At 31.3% G+C, this 23,656-nt stretch overlaps 2 protein-coding genes across 2 annotated transcripts; one reads left to right on the top strand and one right to left on the bottom strand.

The window, feature by feature from the left end:
- Positions 1 to 8,740: 8,740 nt before the first annotated feature.
- On the top strand, positions 8,741 to 12,559 carry LOC123916927 (protein KNATM-like). The gene is made up of 3 exons (XM_045968517.1): positions 8,741 to 9,281; positions 10,102 to 10,206; positions 12,199 to 12,559. Exons 1-3 carry the CDS (start codon positions 9,087 to 9,089, stop codon positions 12,388 to 12,390), a joined length of 492 nt encoding a protein of 163 aa, XP_045824473.1. The 5' UTR covers positions 8,741 to 9,086; the 3' UTR covers positions 12,391 to 12,559.
- Positions 12,560 to 16,139: 3,580 nt separating this feature from the next.
- Positions 16,140 to 23,656, bottom strand: LOC123916384 (dihydropyrimidine dehydrogenase (NADP(+)), chloroplastic). The gene is made up of 7 exons (XM_045967836.1): positions 23,143 to 23,656; positions 21,136 to 21,399; positions 20,602 to 20,772; positions 19,595 to 19,707; positions 19,319 to 19,505; positions 16,722 to 16,831; positions 16,140 to 16,613 (listed from the first exon to the last, which is right to left on the bottom strand). The coding sequence occupies exons 1-7, from the start codon at positions 23,416 to 23,418 to the stop codon at positions 16,457 to 16,459; spliced, it is 1,278 nt and encodes a 425-aa protein (XP_045823792.1). The 5' UTR covers positions 23,419 to 23,656; the 3' UTR covers positions 16,140 to 16,456.

The raw sequence follows: 23,656 nt of genomic DNA, 5'->3' as shown, positions 1-23,656 counted from the left end.
TATTTCGGTCTCTAAATTCAGTCGCTACTTCGGTCGCAACGAACAAAAAAATTATTAAAAAATCAGTCACAAATCAGTCGCTATAGCGTCGGACAAATCGTCAAATCCATCGTCGCAAAATCAGTCTCTAAGCCAGTCTCTGATTTCGGTCACTGTTCCGGTCGCTAATTTCGGTCACTATTCAGTCGCTACAAAATCGGTCGCTGGGGTGGTCACCACTGATCAGCGACCAGGGTCATTGATGCCGATTTTTTTTGGTCGCTATTTCGGTCGCTAATGGATTTAGAGACCGATTTTCATCAAAATCGGTCTCTAAATCGGTCGCTAAAGCCGAGTTTTCTAGTAGTGTAAGATGGGTGATCGTGTCGATGCTTTGGAAACTCAGATGGTTGCCGTTAATACCACACTCGATGAACTCGTTCGTCAAATGCAGCAACAGAGCGTGATTCTTGCTGAATTAAACAACAAAGATGAGCAGTAAAAGGGTTACAAGGAGTGCTGATAAACTAATGAAAAAACGCTTCCAAATTGCCATTGTGAGTAATTTAAAAAAAAATATGAAGGGAGTAAGAAATAATAGAACGAATCAACCTTACCAAGATCTCCCAAACAGTAAGAAATAACAGAGGAGACAGAGAGTATAGAGAAATTAATATTAATGCAGAACCTTAAAATAGATATGCAACTCAACTGATAAGTTACAAGTGTCAATATTGGTGATATCAAACTTAAATGAGTATGTTACTTGAATATTTTGTATGAACTTCCTGGTTCCTGCTGTTTAGCATATATATACGCATAAAGTACGTATTATTAAATTTTACATATTGAAATCAAGGAGTTTGGTAAAAATGAAAATTTTGATGCAGGTTGCCATTTTTTGTTGATAGGTTGCTGGATTTTGATAAGATAGTTGTCATGTTTCGCACGCACGGACGCACGCATGCACACACGCGCGCACACACACATATATAGTACTATGATTGGAAAAGAGTAAAGAAACAGTGATGGTAAATGAACATTAATTGGAATAACAACTTTGATAGTTCTGTTAATGTTGTCTCTAAATTATAAAAATTTCAAAAAATTTATTTTATACGGGATAAGTTCTAACTTATATAAATTTCAAATTAACTATCTGTGCAAGATAAATTCTAACTGATAAAATTGAGGAATATTTATTAAATGTGAGACAAGTTATAAATTATAATTTTTTTTTTTCAAAAATACTTTATACGGGATAATTTCGAACTTATATAAATTTAAAATTAATTATCATATACGAGACAAATTCTAACTTATAAAAATTTCAAAAATTTATTTTATGCGGGATAAGTTCTAACGTTGTTTTCCAATGTTCTTTTGGTTAACAAGAATGATGTAACTATTTAAAATCTTATGTCTTTTAGGTGCATGTTCAAAGTGAATCTTATGTCTTTTCACAATTTTACACCATATAACTATTTTTACCTTTAAAACTAATCAAAATTCATAATTAACACTTTGCAAAATATATATTTATCTGCATATTTCCAATAAAATTCTAAATACTTATTAACTACATCTAAATTTTAAAAACATTTGCTTCTAATTTTGATTACCAAACAGTAATTGCATATACCTCACTATAAATTAACACTCTTATCTGCAATTGGGTAGACAGCATGATTATTAAGTGGCATGTGATGTATCTAACTATTGTGAATAAGACATGGAAAAATGCCTGAGACAGATAGTAACAGAGATCTTATGGTTAATGACTTATCAAACCATCCACCCTCCTACTACTGACACTATGGCAGTAACAGTCAAGCCACACATTCATGGATAATATTGCTAGTGCACCCAAAAAATATATTGTGAACCATAATTATCATTTTAGCCAACATTATTAATTGAACTTTACTGTTGGAAATAGTATTTACATATTTATTTATGATATAAATGGAACATTATTTATACCAAAAAAAAAATGGAACATTATACAAGAGACCTAGTTAAAGTACTAAGATTAATTAAAAAAAAATTATTTAGCTAGCCAAAGTTAATGAACAATTCCTCTAATGCAATGGAATTAAATTTGGGGATCTGGGTTTTATGTTCATGTAATTTTGGTCCTTAATAATTACAGTATATAGCTAATGAAAAATATAACTCATAAAAAATTAAAAATTAGACTTAACTCAACCCTATAAAATTGACTTGTAAGATAAAAATTGGCTCAATTTTATAAACCAACATATCATAAATCAGACGCTAATACCATCTTGAAATTGGAAGTTGGACTAAAAAATACTTCAAGTTATTAATAATAAGAATTGAGGGATCGTTTGCGTAACAATCAGACTCTTGATAAAGTTTTTATACTAAATATATATTAATCTTATTTTTGAGACCAAATGCACCACACACAATCATCAATCAAATGAGATTTTTCTCCTCTACCAATCGCACCCTAAGTAAGTGAATAGTTTGATTTAAGATTTTAAATTGCAGTCGCATCACATAATGCGGAAGCATTATTGCGGTTACGATAATATTTTGGTAAGCTTTTCAGAAATGAAGTACCTACAAATCAACAGAAGATATGACCCAATCTCCATCACGAATTGTGACACTTATTGTAGTGTCTCTTAATTGGAGAAATACTTATATGGGCACAAACACAAATAATGATTTGTTAAGCACACTCACATTAAGTAAATAAAATTAAAAAAAAAATAAATTGAATTTATATTAATTGATGTGACAAATATATTTTCTATTTAATTTTTTGGATTGATGTATGTGCGCCTAAAATTGTGTCTAGGTAAGAGCTTCTCCTCTTAATTGTGTATAAAACCATTTTATAATGGGATGGATGCATATCCTTAAAATCTTAATGTGTGCATCAATAATCAACTTTGTGTTGTCACTTCAATGGTACACATTGAATGATCCATACAATTATGTATTTGTAGAACACAAGACACAAGCATATGCATGCAATATACATACAGACACATTTATCATGGGGTATATAAGAACGCATATTCATTATCATAACAAACAAGTTTCTTCCCCTAGAACTAGAATCATTACATACACTTGGTGACATGCATTAATGCATATACTATATAGTTTGAATTTATTGAGAATCTTGAGCAAGTCATGAGGTAAGGAAATGAATTGGAGCTATGCATGGAGGTGTCCTTTCAGTTTCCCCCAACATTGGAGAGCCATTAATTAATTCGTACCAGTCCACATGCATTTGTGAAGAAGTGAAGTAGGGGCCTAATAAGAAAGAGAGAAATAAGAAGAAGAAAGTAAGTTTTGATCTATGGCATAAATGTTACAAGTTCATATGCTTGGTTCCAATATTCCATACATTCAAATAATCTACATATTACTAGTCTTTGGTTGGATCTCATCTAAATGTATTATACTTTCACCCTCTAAGTTTTACAATCTTACGGTTTTGACTTTTAAGTTTAAAAATAACACTTTTGACCCTTAACTTCATCTTCGATTACAAAAGTGAACCCTCATAGTTTGAAAGTAACATCTTTAGTCTCCAAAGTTTCACAGTCTAACATTTTAGTCTATCAAGTTTGAAAATTATAATTTTGATTCCGTAAGTTTGTAAACAAACATTAACTCTCCACTCGTATATGTTTTTTTAAATTTAATCAAAGTTTATTTGTATTAATAATCATAGCTTACAATTTGTTGGGAGAGTCAACTCCTTAAATGTATCTTAGTTGCCTCGAGGGGATTAATCTCTGCAGTTACGCGCGGAGGATACATTTGGTTTACGAAAAAAAAAATAAGCATAGCTTACATATGATACTTAGAAACATGTCCACATAAGTGTTTATTGGGTCGAAATCAAGGGGTGCTTCTTTTTTGCAATTGGCGACAAAGTTAAGAGGTTAAAAGTATTATTTTTAAACTTGAAAAGCCAAAATAGCAAGATTGAATAATTTAGTGGGCTAAAAATACAATTTAGCCAAAATTCAATTACAGATAAAAACTTTTTAACATTTATTTTAGCCACCACCAAAAATCGTAGTTTAATCATGTAAAGTGAATTAGCAATTGCAGGTTTCTTTTGTTAAAAAACATAAGATTTTTGAACTTTCCGGATAATCCAAACACAAATCATGAAATTTTTCTTAACACATTTTAGGGTTCAAATAATGACCACAGAAAGATTGTGCATAACTTATAACACTCAGGTATGGTACGTGACAATTGGAAACCATTTTGGATTAGGCCAGGCCCTTCTAAGTTGTAATAATAACCAATCCCAATTAAATATAGGCCCAATATTACTTTTCCCATATGTATTAATTCCCACAAAAATGTTCATGCCCCCCTTCTCTTTTTGTACTTGTACTTGCTTCATTTTTTTTTTTGTTACAGCTTCATTTTATATCTATTCCCATTTGCTTTAAAAAAAATATTCCCACAAAAATTAGTCCAATATTGAAATTGATAACATGATTGGCCTCTATAAAGTGAGGGCTCACCATTTATGAGGGAAATAAAATACATTTGTGAAACTATGTAGAAAAAAAATATATTAGTGTAACATTTGAATATAATATTAACTCGCTCGAGAATATTTTAATGAACACAAATTTTATAAAGTTCATCATGAATTAAGTTAACCTTTTTTTTATTAGCAAACAAATTTATAAATTTATGTTATATAAATTATTTATGTAAATCTTTACGCAAATATCAAATAACAATTTTTTTTTTGACAATATCAAACTTATAATGTTTCGTTTATCAAAATAGAGATAATATAAGACGGAAAAAAATAACAGTGTTTATTAAAAAAAAAAACATTAATTTAAATAAGTCTCAATATATAATAGTATTTCAGTCTTAATTATAAACAATTTTTTTTTTCAGATTAAAAAAAAATGACGAAAGGAAAAAGAAAGTTATATATGGTGTGTGCAGAAAGAAGTAATAATGCCATTAAAAGGAGTTTCCCAACACAATCTTTTGCTTCTTTTAGTGGTAAAAATGAAGGTGTAGTCTAGTCAATAATAATAATCTCAAACACTGAAACCATGGAAAGCACATCGTACATGGCCCATATGAAAATGATCATTCAAGGCAGCCATTCCAAAGTTCTCACCTGCCTGCCATCGGATATAATATAACCCTCCTAAATCCTTAAATTCCTACTAATTTATTTATTTAATTAAATTACATCATATATAGAAAAATTGTTATCATATGAATTTAAAAGTATATAAAAGCAAGAAATTTGCTTGAAAAGTTATGGTTTAGGGCATGTTCGGATGGACAAATATTTGAGCTTATGAAAAATAGCTTATGCAAATAAATAATTTTTTATATTAATTCATAAGTTCTCAGTCTCACTGCTAAAATTGTATTTTTATAAGCTGTTTTTCATAAACTAACATTCAAACTTATAATAATAAGTTTAAAATAAGTCGATTCAAACAGGTCTATAATATGATTCACAACCTACACACAATTAATTAAGGATCATGGTAGAGAAAAAATTCCTTTATTTTTTTACTTATTAATCATTTGGTTTTTTTAAAAGAAAATGAGATTTCAATAATTAAGAGTTCGACCATAGGGTAAATAAAAACTGACCAAAAGTTACACCCACTAGAACTCGAACTCAAATTCTTTCGAACTATTTGTTCTAGGGAGAATTTATTAGTTACTTGAATTCAACTTATTTCTTAGATCAACTATAGGGTTGAGAGCCAAATCAAGGTTAAACTTTTGGCCATGAGTCTGAAATGCACAAAATGACAAAGAATGCAGAGAAATATTAGAGGGTGTACCAATAGAATACCTAATCAAATGTAGATGAAAATATCATATTATGCGAGAGAAATAACAAATAACACATTTCAAATATATGTAAATCAAATCATGTAAATTCTGGTTCCAATTACATATTTGAAACATAGTTCACATGGAATGTGGTTCATCCGACCAAGATCAAAATTATTGGGATGCACCACAACATGAAATCTAGGTTTGAGGCTATGGCTAGCCTTAGTGCCACATACTTTTTTTGTGACCTAACCTTCTTACGGTCAAATTGTATATAATCAATCACGTCTAACACAAGTGGTTAGTATACAGAGTATGTGACCGTTGTAAATTTTAGGGCACCAAACTCAATTTTTTTGATAAAACAAATCTAATAGAATACGTGTAATCAACACATTTACCACCGTTCCTTACTTTCCAAGTCACATTTAACACATAGTATAGTATTAATTCAAAGCCAAACCCTAACTAAAATAGTTTAATTTGAACTACATTTTCATGAACAACAAAATTATCACCAACCATTTAATGGATATTGTCATGCTATGTTGATAGGATTCCATATATATCTATTAGTTCTTCTACTTTATTTATAGTAGATCTCTTGAACAAAGTAATAATGAATGACATTTCAATATTCCTTATAAAGTTTGATGTAGTACATGAAAAAGCATAAACTTCATAATAGAGTTCTTAATTACTAAGCTTGTAGACATTATAATCTTTGCAAGTGGCTTAGTAACACAATGATCCTACTTAGCTTTTTCGAAAAGACAAACCAACAAGATCAAACCTTAATGAAGTCTGATTTTGTATGTTAACTGATTTGGTGGCATAATCAAATGCTATTATGGACTAAACAGAGGAAGTTTTTTTTGGTTACAAAAACAGAGGAAGTATATATTATATTCTTGAGGAGATATATTCTTGAGGAGTGAGTAATACTTAATTAACTGTTTCTTTCTCTCTCTCTCTCTCGTATAGGATGAATATTCTTATACAACCTTTATATATATTATATTATGAAAAGTAATCAAATTTAACATTACAAAACATAATTTTACCAGAGTCATAATCTATGAAGCCCCGATACGTGACATAATATCGATACGATATGACATTGATACGGGAAAATTTTCAAAATTCTCGATACGATATGGCCGTGATACGTTATTTAAAAATTATATTTAAAATTAAATATATATAAGTGCACAATATACAAACATAACTAAAATTGATAATGATAAAAAAATTAACATTCAAATTACTTAAATTGAGCAAACAAGTAACAATTACCCAAAAAGGGAAGTGGGATGGGTAACTTAACTGGTTAAGCTAATTGAGTTAAGAGTTAAAGAGTTAGAGATCCAGGTTCAAGTTCTGATAAGGAAAAAAACTAACATAACAATATAATATACTAACAATTTGCTTATAAAAAAAATATACGTACTAACCAAAAATATAGTTGGTAACATCACACTCTAACATTCAATACTTAAGAGAAAACACAAATTGTATCAGTCTCCTTTCCTACATTTTCATCATCAAAGAACATTAATTGTCCGATACTTTTCCGATACGCATATTTGAGAAGTATCCGACACGTATCGGTTATACTTTTTTTTAAAAAAAATAATATTAATTTCTGATACTTTTCCGATACGTGTATCGGAGAGTATCGAACGAGTATCGATATCAAGTACGTATCAGACACGATACTTCGCCATTTTTAGAGTGTCCAGACTTCACATATCATAATTGATACTTCTATGTTACCTTAATTTATTCATTGTTGATATCACCAGCGTTATTTTAAAATGCAACTACAATTATGACCGCAATATTTATTGCAATATAAATGTTGCAATATAATCTTTACCAAAAAAAAAAAAATATTGCAATATAAATGTTTGCAACTTAATTACAAATTTAATTTAAAAGTATACGATTAGGCAATCGTTCAATGTGAAACGAGAGATTCACGTGTATCATAAAATATGGATTTTAATCTCAACCCTACATTTCAATCTAGTGGTTCAGAATTATTCATTTTATTCTCACATAAAATGTCCATTTCTACTCTGTTTTTTTTTTACAGGTCCATTTCTACTTATATATAACTTTTTATTTGACTAATTCACTTAACACATATTCTTCCATACACACGTGTCAAGATCAACTATTATCTCTAAACCTTACATACATATTAATCAAATTGTTCTTAACTAAAGAGTTGTACTAGTAATAGTTAAATTTAATAACACAGATATTCTAAAATGAAACATATATTACTTTACCCTGAAAACCGTCCTTTTCTATTTTTATAGTAAACATTTGTCCTATAGTAACAGGACCACAAAACAGTAACAGAAAAAGGAATAGGAAGAAGAACCAAAAGTGAACAGTTTCGCTTTTGTCTGTTTTCTGTTGTTGTGGGGAAGTGAAGAAGAAGTATTGAGTTCTTAGTTATTTAGCACGTCACTTCTAATAGAAAGCGTATTCAGTATTCAACATATGATAGTTTTTGTTACTGTTATAACACTGACGCATGTGATTATATTTAATAATTTATTTTCCCAAAAGTATTATAGTATCGACATGTCTCTAGTTTATATTAGTATTTCTTGGATATAGATTCATTGTGATAGGATTAACACACAGTTTCATACTGAAATTAATTCTAGCCATAAATTTGTGACCGAATGGTCAAATTTATGTCTAAACTTTATACAGTAAAAATGATCTCAGCCGCCGATTATAAATCGGACTGCCTAAATATGTTACAGCAGCATGCTTTAACTGGACCTAATCTGTTTCCGTGTTTTATAGATTATTAGTAAAAAAGTGAAAAAAATAAATAAAAGAAATAAAATGTAAGGAAGCAGTGTACTAACAAAAGGGTCACACCATTGCTCGAGAAAATTTTGAAGTGTTGCTTTCATTAGTGGAAAAAGACAGTGAAAGAGAGGAAACAAAAAGTTCACACCCCCCCTTACACCCCCCACAGAAATACTTGAATTTTCATTGATGAAATCTGAATTTTTTTTCTTCTGACTGATTCTCTCTTATTATTACCACGTATGCATGCAAGGGTCATTCAATTTGTTTGATTACTTCCAAAAGTAGGAGAATCTCAATCTCACTGACCTTATCATATAGTACAATATTATTATATATGTTTCTCAATTTCTGAGATAAATAGTATATATGAGCAGTGTTGTATATGTGGTATAGCAAAGGTTTTATTTCATCTACTCAAAAATAGTTATATGGAATCTAAGATGAATAGTTTTGTTGATGATGAGAAGTACAAAGATGAAGATCAAGATTTGGAATTGGAACAAGAAGATGGTGGTGGCCATGAACATGATCATCAAGAGGAAAATAGTGAGATTCTTAAGACAAGAATCTCTAATCATCCTCTCTATGAACTTCTTGTTCAAGCTCACTTGGATTGTTTGAAGGTCTCTTATCTCTCTCTTTACAAATTTATTTTCAACTCTCTCTTCCTCTAATTGAATGATTAAAAACAAATTAAGTGTGGTTTAAGTTAATTAATTAATATACTAGATGTTCAATATGAATGTGATGTATAGATATAGATAATATATTTTTCTTTCTTTTCTTATGAAAAATTTACATTCATAGTATTGTTATCTTGTCAAATATGGTAACAAAGAGAGCACATTCATAAGACTTAATATATATACAAATTTAGTAAATTGCTTAATCTTTTTTAGTTGTATATATATATAAGTGGTGATTTTTTTAGGGTTTACAATAGGTGTAATCATATGAACTTAAGGGTCAAATTTGTTCAAAGAACAATTAAAATTTATAGATGAAGATTTACTCCTTAAACTCAACCTCTCTTTAACTTTATTAATTAATTAACCTATATAGTTGATAACCAAGAGCTTGTTCATTAATTCAGGCATGAATATATAAACTTTTACTCTTCAAACAATCTCTTAAGCATCAAAATTAACTTTTTTGTTGCACAATGTTTATAATCATATAACTTTTCTTGAAATCTTATATTCTTTCATTAAAGTTATGCATATGAAACTTTGAAGAGACATGGTATGATCATTTGCCAGCTCTTTATTTTTAGAAAAGCAATCTTTGATGTAAAATGATACAAAAAACGCAAATAAATAAATACACGATGTTGTCAAAAAAAGTAGCTGTTCAAATAACATATCTCTATAAAGTATAATTTGTGTTTGAATACTTGTCCAATTATAAATATATGAATCTTAACAACCATTTTTTACCATTTAGGTTAGTGACATTTCTAACATGGAGACAGAGAAAAAAGGTAAGAAGAAAGCAATGAAGAAACCAAACTTGGATATGTTAAGCCAATCTGAGCTTGATCTCTTCATGGTAATAATTTTCCATTCTCTCTATTTTTATTTTTTTTTAACACAAACACCAATGAATGAATGAATGTTACTATGGATTAGATGTGTCAAGTACTGAAAAGTCAGTGAAATAGAACATGAAATATGACACAATATAGGAAATTAAATTTCATTTATCCTTTGATTGATGGATACTTCATGGTTTTGGTTAAAGCATGTGTGCATTCCTATTCCTAAAATTGAAAGAGACTCTACACTGAAAGAAATTAGCATAGTTTTTTGTTCCAATTCCATATGATTGTGACATTTTTCCTATCTGTCTCTGTGTTTGTGCATGCTATGCTATGCTATATAGTCTTCACTCTTCACTCAGATATATCATGTCTTTTCATATTTACTTTAGGCCGCAAAGGTATGCAGAGTATAATTAATTACTTAGCATATAAATATAAATAAACCTAGTTATTATCTATGCATATACAGTATTATACTATACGCACGATGTGTGGATTGGATAACTCAATTGATTAAGCTAGTTAAGCTAAATATTAAAGAGTTGAAGATTCAGTATTAAGTTTAATCATAACTTTTTTAAAAAAATTACTCTCTACGGTCACATTTATAAGAAAAAATACTTTAAATTTTGGTCATTATTATAAGCAAAAGTTAACTAGTTTTAAACTAATTAATATTATTATTCCTAATATACCCTTATTTAATTCTATTTTTTTAGGCATTTATTATAATTTTACACTTTTCAAAAGGGATAATATAGTAAACTTAATTCATGTTTTGCATTAAATTAAGAAAATTAACTACATTTAACTAAATTTCTTAAACACCGCGTAAATAATTTTTTTGCTAATATTTGTGACTGGAGGGAGTACTTTCTAAGTTTCTTAAAAATACTTGCAAATGTTTTTTTTTTACTTTTTTATAATTAATTACTTTTTATATTATTTAACTCAATAGTAAGAATTTTTATTCTATAATTTTTATTTAACTTTTTATTTTAACCATTTTTTAGTTGGGATCTAGTATTTTTGACAACAATTGGGATCAAGTTAGTTTTTTTATTTTAATGTCTAATATTCCAAGAGGATATATGTATAGGTTGATTGATTCAAAACAAATACGTAAAGGTTGATATATAGCAATATATTGCAAAATGTATCTCTAATGTTGGATTTAATTATAAATTATTTTAATGAGGAGTACAGCTTTTGTTTTTTCAGAAAAAGTGTCATTATTCCTTAGACATGTTCATTTTTGAGAATGTTACACTTTTTTAAACAAGTAGTACTATCACTATGTTATATAGAACTTTAAATAGACAACTAATGTAACTTTAATTTGCTCAATTTTGGAGACTCGTTTGACCCACCTTTTGGAAAGAATTGAGCTCCATAATCTTCTACTTCTAGTTCATAAAGCAGACAAAATATATATTGAGCTAACTTGTGTGCGTTTAATATCTTAAAAGATATGAAAAATTATCTTTTCAATATTAATGTTATTTTTATTTTCTTTTTTGGCATGGTTAATTAGTGCTCATTGTCAAAAAAAAAAATAGTGTTCTGAAGACATTGTTTATCACAACCCTATATATTCACTTTCGTCACATACTTCACTATATACCCTAAACCACAAAAACAGATTTTAATGGTATAAATTGTCAGTAAAAATCACCTAAAGATAGTAAAATTTGTAGAGAGAACTAAATAAAGTCTACTTGTACGAGTACTACTTTTACTCCTTATTGTTCTCGCATTGAGAATTTTTTTATTAATATAGGTCAAAAAAAAAAAAACTTCAAGTCTATAATAACTATGTATAATTGAGTAGTTCTATTTTTGTAAAGAGAAATGATCGATCATCACTGATTTTAAAGAAAATTGATACCTTAAATGCCATACAAGTAATAATTTGTGATTGGTTGACAGTGTAAAATATTTTACATCCTACCGACAATACATCTTATGATTTTTGTTCAACCAATTATATATATGTACAGGAAGCATATTGTTTGGCACTTAATAAGCTAAAAGAAGCAATGGAAGAACCACAACAGAATTCCATGGAATTCATAAACAACATGCATTCACAACTTAGGGAGCTAACTCAAGCAACTACACCTTCACCTACTGAACAAGCAGCTACTACATCTTCAAGTGAATCCACATTCAGAAGAAACCCAACAATTTAATTAGAGATTGACTTGATTTTCAGTGTGGTAGTAGTGCATGCAATATCTCAAGCTAGGTTTATTTTAATTAAGGTTTTAATTATTGTCAAATTGTCATGTCCTGTTTGAAATTCTATTTATCTGAAATTAATGGCAAATTATTTAATGTTGTTATAAATTAATCTACAATGTTTCCCTTTCCCCTATGTATTCTCATGGATATCGACTTGCAAGTTGCAGTTGTTATGTAAATATTTTATATATATGGTTTGAAAATTATTTGCTTATTACATTTTTCAAAAAAAAAGTGTATATATAGAAAACTAACTAAAAATTTCAGAAGAAAATGTTATTAAATTAATTATAAGGTTGTTTATAATATACTACCTTTTTTTTTGTTTATAACATTATTATAGTATTTTTTCGACTAATTATATCATTCTTTTTTAATGGGAATGGATTCTCTCCCTTGTATTTTTTACATTATTCTCTCCATTGCTAATGTTGTAAATTGCCTTGAAAATGAGGAAGACACAAAAAAGTTACTGTTTTGGCACCTCAGGCGGAAGAATTTCGTTCCATGCGCAAGTTGCCGTCAAAATGGAGCTGAGTTTCTGTTTTTCCGCCCTGGGCGAAAATTCTTGTGCCCCAGACAAAAATTTCGTCTCAGGCAAAAATTTATGTGCCCCGGGCAAAAATTACGCAGTAATATATATTTGTCACGTTTTCTGATATTTGGTAAGAGGATTTTAGGGTTTCTAAAGCCAACAAACAGACTAGGTAAAAGAGATCATCTTGGGAAGACTTTAGGGTTGGGGGAATCATTCTATCATCTTGGAAAACACTTTCATATTGAATTTTTTTGTCGCTGGAAGAAATTCGGACTTAGGTATAATTAGGATCAATGCTAATTCTTGTAACTCTATTGTGAGATTTTATTGTAATCAAGAACATTATTTGATAGTGGATTGGAGAGCTGCTCTCTCCCCCAGAGTAAGTCACGTTGACTGAACTGGGTAAACAATTCTATTGTGTTCCTGTTCTTTATCGCTTTATCTTTTGATTTGTGATTATTATTGCCGATCTTATTATTTGATTGTTTAATCATTATTTGCTCTACACATCAAGTATTTTATTTGTGTGATTCAATCCGAATTCACAACGGTTAATCCTAAGCCATTAAAATAAATTACTTTTATTTTTTATTTATTTTAAAGTTCACGGTTAATTGGATGAATTTTCATGAGATACAATACACTCCCATTTTTAATAGTCACTTTTTTCAACTAGAATATTTTCAATCACGTCATCACTGTCATGTTGGATATGTGTTTTGTTACTGTATGCGAAGCTTTTCTAACATGGCACTAGCGGGGTGACATATTGGTCAAGTCAGGAGCACTGCACAGGGAAGGGTATATTTCCTCCGTTAAATTGAGGGACACATTTGACTGTTGTGTACATATTATTTTGATTATATTTTTTTACTAATAAAAAAAAATTAGCATATAAGATGTTGTTAGATTCGTTTCGATGAGTATTTTCAAAATATCAAATTTTTATAATTTTTATTATTATACAATTACAAATATTAATATCAAAGTTATGCATCGGCATACGTGAAATAGTCAACTATATCACTTATTTTGGGACAGATAGAGTACTTTGGTCTGGTGTGGGACGCATGCCGCATGTAATAATACATGTCAACCAAAGTAATTATATAGAGGGAGGTGGGATCTACGATGCATAAGTGACTCAAGTCTTGCATGATGCAAGACTTCTTTCTTCCGTTGGATTAAAATAGTACACAAGATATTATCATGTGCTCTTTGTATTAAATATATTATTAATTAATTTTTTGTTTCGTCATTATCAAAAAAGAAAAACAAATTCTCTCTCATCGCCTTACACAATTGCCTTTCTTCTTCCTCTCTTTTCTCACCATGACCGCCGGCGCCCACCTTAATTAATCTTATCACAGGCGTCCTTTGGTCATGTTTGGCCATGAAATCACCCATACTTATTATCTCTCTTCGTCTTCCTCCTCTGAAAAATCAGTCAAATAAATGTCAGATCACATAGATTTTAGAAACCTCAACCGCCACTATCTCTTATTTTCCGGCCACAGTTGGCCACATATCGGAGAACTTTTATTGGCGACCACCACGTTGAAAATTGTCTCCGCCGTGCCGGAATCTCCATTTCTCATTGCTCACCATACGGGGTTCCTCTATCATCGTTTTCTCTCCTTTGTGTGCCACTCTCATTTAAGTCTCAAAACATATCACCAAAACCAGAAAAATGAAGAAACAAAAATATTGTCCAATATGATTAATTAAACGTATTGTGATTTTGAGAAATGAATTAATTAAAAAATGAAAAAAATAACTTATGCAAGTAGAATAAGCGTTGGGAGATTTCTCCTGGGTTGAGATGAATGGGGAAAGATAGAGGAAAAAATTCAAGTGTTGAAGACCTATGATAAGATTTGGTGTGTCTTTTTCCTTGCTATTTCATATTAGATAAAGCCATAAAGGGAAGACTTTCAGTCCTAGAATTTCACGACTAAATCACGAATTCGTTTTTTAGGGGTGGGATGAATAGTTCAACCGGTTAATCTAGTTGAGTTGTTAAGAAGTTGGAGGTCCAAGTTTCAAGTTCTGGCAAAGAGAAAAACTAACATAACATTGTAATATACTAACAATTTGCTTCTAAAAAAAAAAAACGAATTCGTCCTTTAAAATTGTAGAGATCGGACTTTTTTTTTTTTTTTTTTTATATTTTAGTGGTTAAATTTTTTACCTTAAGATGAATAAATGGAGTGTCTGAGGTTCGAACTCCGACTACTGTATATATAAAATACGATAATTAATCCAAATTAACAAAAGAACCATGTTGTCCAACATTATTCCAAATTGATTTTGCCTATTGACAAATTTTAAATGTGTAAAATCTAACATCTATGATTTCTGGGTTGAATTGATAATTTACTCAAAATCTGATATTAAATTTTTACTTTAAGTTTTTCATAGATGAAATATTTGTACTTTAAACTAATAAGTTTAAACTAATATAAATCAATTATTATTTAATAAATATATTTTTGTGAAATTATAAATAAATATCCCCGTTCTATTTAATAAATATAAATAGAAGAAATTTCCCCCTTCCTTGTATTTTTCCGACTTGAACCTTATTGGACCTTAGTTTTGTCTTTCAATATAGTATATAAAAAAAAAAAAATATCAACAAAAATAAAAGAGCTCAATAATGTTAACGTGTATGAATTTTGAATTTCAAGAGACATCCCAAAAAAATTCCTTTACAACAACCATGATTTTTGGCGGTAAACTATGCAGTAGACAAGTAAAATAGTATTGCATCATATGTGTTTGTTTTTCATTTGAATTAGTTAATAGTATTGCATCATATGTGTTTGTTTTTCATTTGAATTAGTAGTGAAACTTGTTAATCCAACTATGGAAACAAACTTATACATACTGACATACATGAAACAAAACTTGTATGAGATGTGAAACATAAAATATCCGACTTTCAATAGTAACGCACAAAAATTATGGCGCCAAACTAACTGATGGCCACCATTGGTAGCGTAACTTGCTCAAAATCTTGGCAAAAGAGTCGGGGCCGCAGGTAAACAATTTTCACAAAAACAATTGACCTTGAACCCTAGATAAACCAAAAAAATAATCAAGCTAAAAAATCACATCTTTGAGGATGCCATGAAAATTGAGGATGATGGTAGCTTTCCAAGAATGTGTACTTCTATTACTTAACGACATAAAATAATTCACATGTTCTTAGTGTATATTTGGATTGGCAATCAAATTACGGTGAGCCACTATGATTTTGGCAATACCTACTCTTGATAGCTTCAACAAAATCACGGTACCACCTTGATTCTATCAAATTTGCCACTCATCTAAACATACACTTAGAAGGACAAATATATCAATCAATTTATTATAATAATCAAATATCATATCCTTCACCACCTTATTTGCATCAACTATATTAGATAATCATACAACAAAAGTTGCTTAATTTGATTGCACATTTTGATTTAATTAGAAACCATGCTTTCACTTTCTTTCACAAAACCATCTCCTGTCCAGTCTTTGTCAGATTGCAAGCCTTTCTTTATGGCTTTTCTTTGTCTAATTGCTTCTTGCTGCCTTTTCACCAAGTCAGTATGTGTAGTAAAATACTGAAGAGAGGCCCTGTGATTTTTATCCAAAAATTTAATTAAAAAATAAATAAATGAGAGAGAACTTTTTTTTTTTGTTTGTAAGAGGAAATTGGAAATTATGTAAGTTCTAAAAGAATACCCTCTGAAATCTTCTATTGATGTGAAATTGTGCTTTTTCATGAAGTCTTTTAGCTCAAGAGAAAGCTTCTTCACAAGACCATAGCCATGCATCATAACACCTGTGCACACCTGCAATTTAAAAAAGATCATCTACTATTTGGCATAGTTTGGATAAACAACTTAATAAAGCACTTCTGCATAAGTGCTTATCATATAACTGTTTTATGTACAAGTTATATCTAAAAAAAAATTTAGAAGTTGTATTTGTATAAGCTATCTTGGAGAGCATATAGAAATGAGCTGAAAACAATTTATGGATATGTCATTTGAGGGTGTCGTCTTTGTGGTGGAAAGATATCGGTTCAATTGGATCTGATTCGAGTTGGTTCTCTAGTGATGTTAAGAAGAAATTGGGGAACGGATGGTTAACGCGTTTCTGGAAAGAGAATTGGATTGGTCAGCAACTGTTTTGTTCTCGGTTTCCTTGTTCAGTAATCAGTGGGATTTGTTGTTATGGCGTAAGCGGTTTTTCTTGCAGGTGTTCGGATATCTGACGAAGGTGATAAGTGGGAGTGGGGTCCGGAGAGTGATTGAGTTTTCGTCGCATCCAGAGGGACCTCCATTAGAGCATTATTAGGTGTTTCAAAACATTTAAAAGAGTGCGGCCCCATCTAAAGTGTGCTTTTTCCTGGCAACTTATTCTCGACAGAATCTCAATGAAGGAAAACTTGCAGCGGAGAGGAGTGATTGGCGTAACAGAGTTATCAAATTGTTTGATGCATGGAATGGTAATGGAAAATTCTACTCATATTTTCCTGCATTATGATTTTGCTTCGCATATTTGGTACGCGGTGTCCCGGCTATTGGGGACGATTATTATCACCCTACCAATCTGTTTTTCTCTTTTAGCTGTCTACTCGGGTCTGCCTTGTGTAAGAAAAGAAAAGGTTGATTAATGATTATTTGGTATGCGGCTTTGTGATCAACTTGGAAGGCTAGGAATGATTGTCTTTTCAAGAACACAGTAGAAACTGTGGAAGAAGTGGTGGATAGTATAAATATGTTGGCTTGGCAGTGGTATTTAGAGAGGATGGAGAAAACCCTTTGTTTGCTCTATGAATGGGTTTGGGATCTTTGGAGCTGTGTGGTAACCATCTGGCAGCCATGTGCTCATCCCTGCAGTTTCTGTTCAGTGCTGCTTCGGTGCACTGGTTCTGTTCGTTGTTGTGGTGACTGCTGTCAATGTTGATCTCGGTCTTTTGGTAGCAGCTTGGGTGTGTTTTTTTTCTACTTCTGTGTAGGGCTGTATAACTCTTTCTTTTGTCAATTTGACAGATTTATGCATCAGACGTGGTTCCCAAAATCAAAGTGTCGAGTTGGGGTTGGTTCTTAGGGAAAACAGCAAAAGTCTTTATGAATGGTCTTGGGAACCATTAATTTGTTTGGAATGGTAAGCAGTGTTTTTTCTGCATTCTCTAGCAGGCCTTTTGAGTTTTTGTTCTGGTGTGGAAGTGTTTTGGTTCTGCTTGCTTTTCTTATCAGGAGGTGGGTCACTTATTCGCTTCTAGTTGCTTTTGGGTTGGTTTTAGTGGAGTTTTGTTTTTAGGTGTGGGTTTGGGAAGATGTTTTGTGTTTGTTTAAGGTGTCTTGTCAGAATCTTCAATTGACTGCTTGCTTTTTGGCCTTATCTTCTGTGGTTGGAGCGGTTTGTTCTTTGGCAAGGTAGTTTAAGATTGTTTGTAGGGGTCTGATGTGTGTTTGGTGGTTCTTGTTCCTTGCTTCTTGGTGTTTGGTAGTTTGTTGGTGGTTTCGATTTTCACCCTTATACCCTGCTAGTGCAGTGGAGTGTAGTTTTCTCGCTCTAATTTGGGTTCGCCTTGTGCTTGGATTAGAGTTGTTAATACTCTCTCCGGTCCTTTTTATAAGAAACACTAGTTAGTACTCTTATAAATTTTCATGTATACCCTTATTTAATTACTCTTAATTTAACTAAATTACTTATTTTTAATATTCTCTCTCATAATAAATAAGGGCATAAGTAAAATTAAACATTTAAGACATCTGAAAATTGGTCAAAGTTTCTTATAAAAAGGACCAAATTTTTTCTCCAAAGTGTTTCTTATAAAAAGGACCGGAGGGAGTATATTTAACCTTTTCAAAAATAATATGAATGTCATAAGTTGTTTTATATGCTCACCCAAACAGTCTCTCAAGTGTTCATGTTTGTAGATAAGCTCATATAAGTCAATCTAAATAAACCCTAAAATGAAATTCATATATATCCTCCTACCAGGGACAATGCTGTTCAAGACCGAAGAGCAACAAGCTATAAAGTTTTGACATGGTGAACACCAGACACGACACTGCTACGTAGACACTAGACATCAATAATAATTTAATGTAACCACATGTGTCGAATTCACGGCTGACACATGAATCTGACACGTTTGATTACATTAAATGGTGGACCAAAATATAGAATGTCCTACTACTGTAAGTGAGTGTTTAAGAATTGATGATGATATTGGTATTGAGACGTGAAATTGCAAATCTTGATGCGGAATCAAACAGGCCATAAGTATCAAGAGGGCTTAAGAAGTGATTCTTTCATCATACCTGGACAGTATTTGCACCAAGAAGAATAAACTCAGCAGCATCACCACCTGTTTCAACACCACCAATGGCAGAAAGTGAATAGTTCTTACTATCAAACTCTGCCTTCATCATTTTCGCAATACTCATAACCTTCCCAAGTGCTATCGGATGGACTGCCTTCGCAGAATAACCACCTGGAGTTGAGTACCTGACAACAAAATTTAAACAAATTAGACGTGTTTAAGATTATTGAAAAAACAAGGCAGCTATGTATTTGGGGTAAGTGAGATTGCAAACCCCTCAACACAAGGCTCGGGACGTAATGTATTGAGATTGATTCCCATGACGCTCATGATTGTATTTATAGCAGCTACTCCCTCGGATCCTGAACGTAGAGCAACCCTTGCTGGCTATACGCAAAAACATGATAATCAGGAAAGACCGAAAAGGTATTCACATCTACTAATAATTAACAGGAAATCAGAAAATTTCACATGCAAAAGGCCAACGAGTGGTTTCGGGATTTGGATTGTTTGCAGTCAGCAATCTTGTGCATTCATGCAGGCAACAGATCGACGGTCTTTTGATTGGGATCGGACCGTTCAAATATCATTGAAGATTGTGATTTTTCCTATAAATTAAAATACCTACCTTGAAATTTGGATCATTGGATCTCGATCCAATGACCACCGTGTGCTAACTACGTGACTTTGTTATGAGTGAGATTGTGACCGCAGACAATCCAAATCCATTTGGTTGAAATTTTATTTTAACAAATTCTTTTTTGTTTTTGTGTAAATTGTCATTGTTAGGAATTCTTGAGATATTCGAGTAACCTTTTTTTAAGAATCGGAATTTCCAAATAATTAATTTTCAACTTATTTTGAGAAACTGTTCAACCAAAAAAAACATTGAAAATGAATTAACGTTTTTGCAAAATCTAAAGATTGACTTTTTTAAGGTTTAAATGAACAGGCCTTTATATTTATAATATTATTTTTGGGCTGAAAACAGTTTGCATGGTCACATAAGTCAGAGAGGCTCATTAAAACACTTTCTTTTCCAGTTTTTAATTATGTGACATGAAAATGTTGCGATGAATCCACTATTCCACTTTTCCAGTTTTTATATATATCTACGGTGTGGCAGATGGTTCGTCATCTGTGCCCTTTTTGCTTAAAAAAAAAATCAGAAATTTCAGTGACATGGATAAACCATACATTTGATAATTGAACAAATTTCTACTTCTAAAACACCTTAAAATATGGTTAAAGTATAATAAAAGGATATGATTCAACGCTAACCTCTGAAATATCAGTTATATTGGGAGTCATCTTAGCCCAAACAGGAACTGTAGCTTTAGCATTTATCCATCCACAAACTTCTTCCAGAAGAGCGCAATCTTGCCCAACAGCAGCGCCCATTCTACGTTCCGGCATACCATGAGGACATGAGAAGTTTATTTCAAGTGCATCCTAAAAGAATATCTTAGAGGTCAGTTATCGTATTTTTCAAGTTAGAAAAAATTAGTGATTTAAAAACCAAACCAGACAGTTCTACCGGTTGAAACTTGAACTGGCCTTTACTACGGTTCAGTTAAAGAGGTTGAACCATGACCCTGAGGTCTCACCCTGTGGGAACCGTGGGGATCCACAGGAATGAAGAAAGAATACCCCAGGAGGAGGGGAATGGGGACAGAGACAGACAGCGAGGAAGGGAGCAAGGAAGTACACCCCTCTCCCACCCTGATGATATCCCTAGTTCGATGTTTAGTTCGGTTTTTAAAACATTGGAAATGATATTCAACTTCTATAACACAGAAAAGAAACACATCTTACGACTCCAGTTTGTTCAACTCTATCGATAAGCTCTTCCCAAGCAGCTTTATTGTACTCTTCCATGATTGAAGCTATCAGAATTCTGTCAGGATATTCATCTTTTAATTGCTTAAATTCTTTCAACATTGTTTCAAGTGGTCTATCACTGATAAGCTCAATATTCTGCCACCCAATAATTTCTCCTTTTGCTGATCCATTTGGACTAGCCCGTAGCCGGGCATATCGAGGAGTTACATTTATAACTTTTGCTGCATCAAGTGATACCTAGCAAAACAAATATATCAAATCATATAGCATTCTTTTTTTCTTTCAAATTACAAATACTAAACGGTATTTAGATCAATAACACTGAAGGTGCATTGCATCCGAAAGCAAATAGTACAGTTATAATGGGGGGAAATTGAGATATTTCATTATAAGGTCATATTTTGTTTAGTAATAGTATTGTCAAATAGTGACTATAGTGTAGCGGAACTTGAATAAATTGTTAATGTTCTGCAATACGCTACTTAATACAAAGTGTTATCAAATAGCAGCTATAGATCAGTGGTATTGTAGCGTAGCAGAATGTGAACAAACTACTATTTTTGCGATCCGCGGTTGAGAACAACGCCCAGTACAATTGAATGCATAGTAGACAAGGACTTCCATAAAAAAACTAGGTTCAAAAGAGAATGTTGCTAGGTATGCTCCTACCGAGAAACAGAGGGTTGAACTGTTGTTTGTTGCAGGGGTGGTCTATGAAGCACAAACACTCTTCGGATTAGGCGTGTCCTGGTGTCAGACATGTGTCTGTGTCCAACACCGACATGACGCCGACAGTGTGATTACATTAAATTATGTTATTTTCTCAAATTATTATCGGTGGTCTACTTTAAAAGAATACTACAAAACATGCAAAGAATAAAATTACTTGATGTCCAAACCCCTACTGATTTCCTTTATTACACAAATTTATATGTCGGCATCAAGTTAAGCACATCCTCAAGAAGTAATATGTGATCATTCAATTACCAGTTGCAAGTCATGTAAATGCTTATGTATAAGCTAGTTCAATAATGAAAGATAAAATGAAGTCAAATTGTTTTCATATAAACTGTCCTAGCTAGCTTATGGAAATAAGCTGAAAACAGATTATGACATGTCATAAACTGTTTCCATAAACTCTCTCAAACACTCTCGCAAGTTCTTATGTCAGTATAAGTTCAAATAAATCAATTCAAAGAGACCTAATGCATTACTTGTATTATTAAGGGCATGTTTAGATTATTTGAGTTAATCTACTGACAAAAGCACTTGTGACACTACTTGGGAGATTTTATGAAAACAATTTATGACATGTTCATAAGTTGTTTCAGTTCCTAAAGTTTTCTCAATTGTTACATCTTAACCATTGACTAATTTTTCTTCATCTTTTTCTAATTAAAATATGGATAATGCTAAATGGTGCCCCCAGGGCACTTGTTAAGCATATAAATACAGAACTTTTGTCTTTGAATTTGTGCATTCAATACATTGAAAGTGTAAAATGTTCTCTTACCAACATTAATTTTATCTTTTATTTCTATTTTAGGCATGCTTAACAAGTGCCCCGGGGCCAGTGTTTAACATGACCCTTAAAATATTATCACATGTTTTTGATCCAATGTTCTGGATGCACACCTTATTTCCGCAATATTTTTTCCTATGGAGAGAATCCATTCTCAACTCTTACGATAGCTTATGAAAACAACTTATAGATTATACAAAAACAATTTGACTTTATGTTTATCTTGTTTTACAGAAATAACTTCTTATATGATAATTACTTAAGCTATAAGCTATAAAATAAGTTGTTTATCCAAACAGGATCTAAGTCTCATGCATGCACTTGTATTACTAATAGTAATAATAATAACTAATAACAACACAAACTCCATACTAACAACAAATCAATAACTCAAAACTAATATACACACAAATTAATCTAATACATTATACAACTAAATTGTGAATTAAAATGCTTACAGTTTTAGCAATCACAGCACCCCAACCTTCATCAAAAGCTCTTTTCATAACAGTATAATTAGTTCCAGGTGGACCTGATCCAATAACAAATGGATTGGGCATATGCAAACCATTTACAGTAACACTAAGATCAGGCTCTGAAGAAGATTGAGTTTCAGAAGCAAAAACCTTAAACCCAACTCTACTAGGACGTTCATAAACCTTCTTAGAACAACTCAATGAAAACCCAGATGGAGAATTACTAGTCCTAATATGGGTCATGCTTAAAGTTGCCATTTTTGAAGAAAAATTGTAAATTTTTTAAAAATTCAGAAAAGGAAGAAAACGAAGATGAAAAAGATGAAGAAAGAGGAATGAGAAGTGAATCTGAATCTGAGTCAGGATTATAATATATTATTCGGGATTAGTGACGATTGATTAGATAGAACGTGCAATTATGAATCACCGTTTTGATTGAGTAAGCAATTGGAGGATTATCCGAAGAAAAAACTATAAATAATTGTTTCAGAAGTTT

Source organism: Trifolium pratense, linkage group LG3, assembly GCF_020283565.1.
Source record: "Trifolium pratense cultivar HEN17-A07 linkage group LG3, ARS_RC_1.1, whole genome shotgun sequence".
NCBI classification, from domain to species: Eukaryota; Viridiplantae; Streptophyta; class Magnoliopsida; order Fabales; family Fabaceae; genus Trifolium; species Trifolium pratense.
The sequence above is the reverse complement of the archived record's forward strand: the minus strand, read 5'-3'. Positions and strand labels throughout refer to the sequence as shown.

What these genes read in the sequence shown, in the direction of transcription:
- LOC123916927 (XM_045968517.1), top strand. Translation starts at nt 9,087, where the DNA reads ATGGAATCTAAGATGAATAGTTTTGTTGATGATGAGAAGTACAAAGAT. An exon ending in CTCACTTGGATTGTTTGAAG is followed by an intron (nt 9,282 to 10,101) that starts GTCTCTTATCTC and finishes TTTACCATTTAG; the next exon opens with GTTAGTGACATTTCTAACAT. An exon ending in CTGAGCTTGATCTCTTCATG is followed by an intron (nt 10,207 to 12,198) that starts GTAATAATTTTC and finishes ATATATGTACAG; the next exon opens with GAAGCATATTGTTTGGCACT.
- LOC123916384 (XM_045967836.1), bottom strand. Translation starts at nt 23,418, where the DNA reads ATGGCAACTTTAAGCATGACCCATATTAGGACTAGTAATTCTCCATCT. An exon ending in ATATAACTGATATTTCAGAG is followed by an intron (nt 19,708 to 20,601) that starts GTTAGCGTTGAA and finishes TTTTGCGTATAG; the next exon opens with CCAGCAAGGGTTGCTCTACG. An exon ending in TCAATAGAAGATTTCAGAGG is followed by an intron (nt 16,614 to 16,721) that starts GTATTCTTTTAG and finishes TAAAAATCACAG; the next exon opens with GGCCTCTCTTCAGTATTTTA.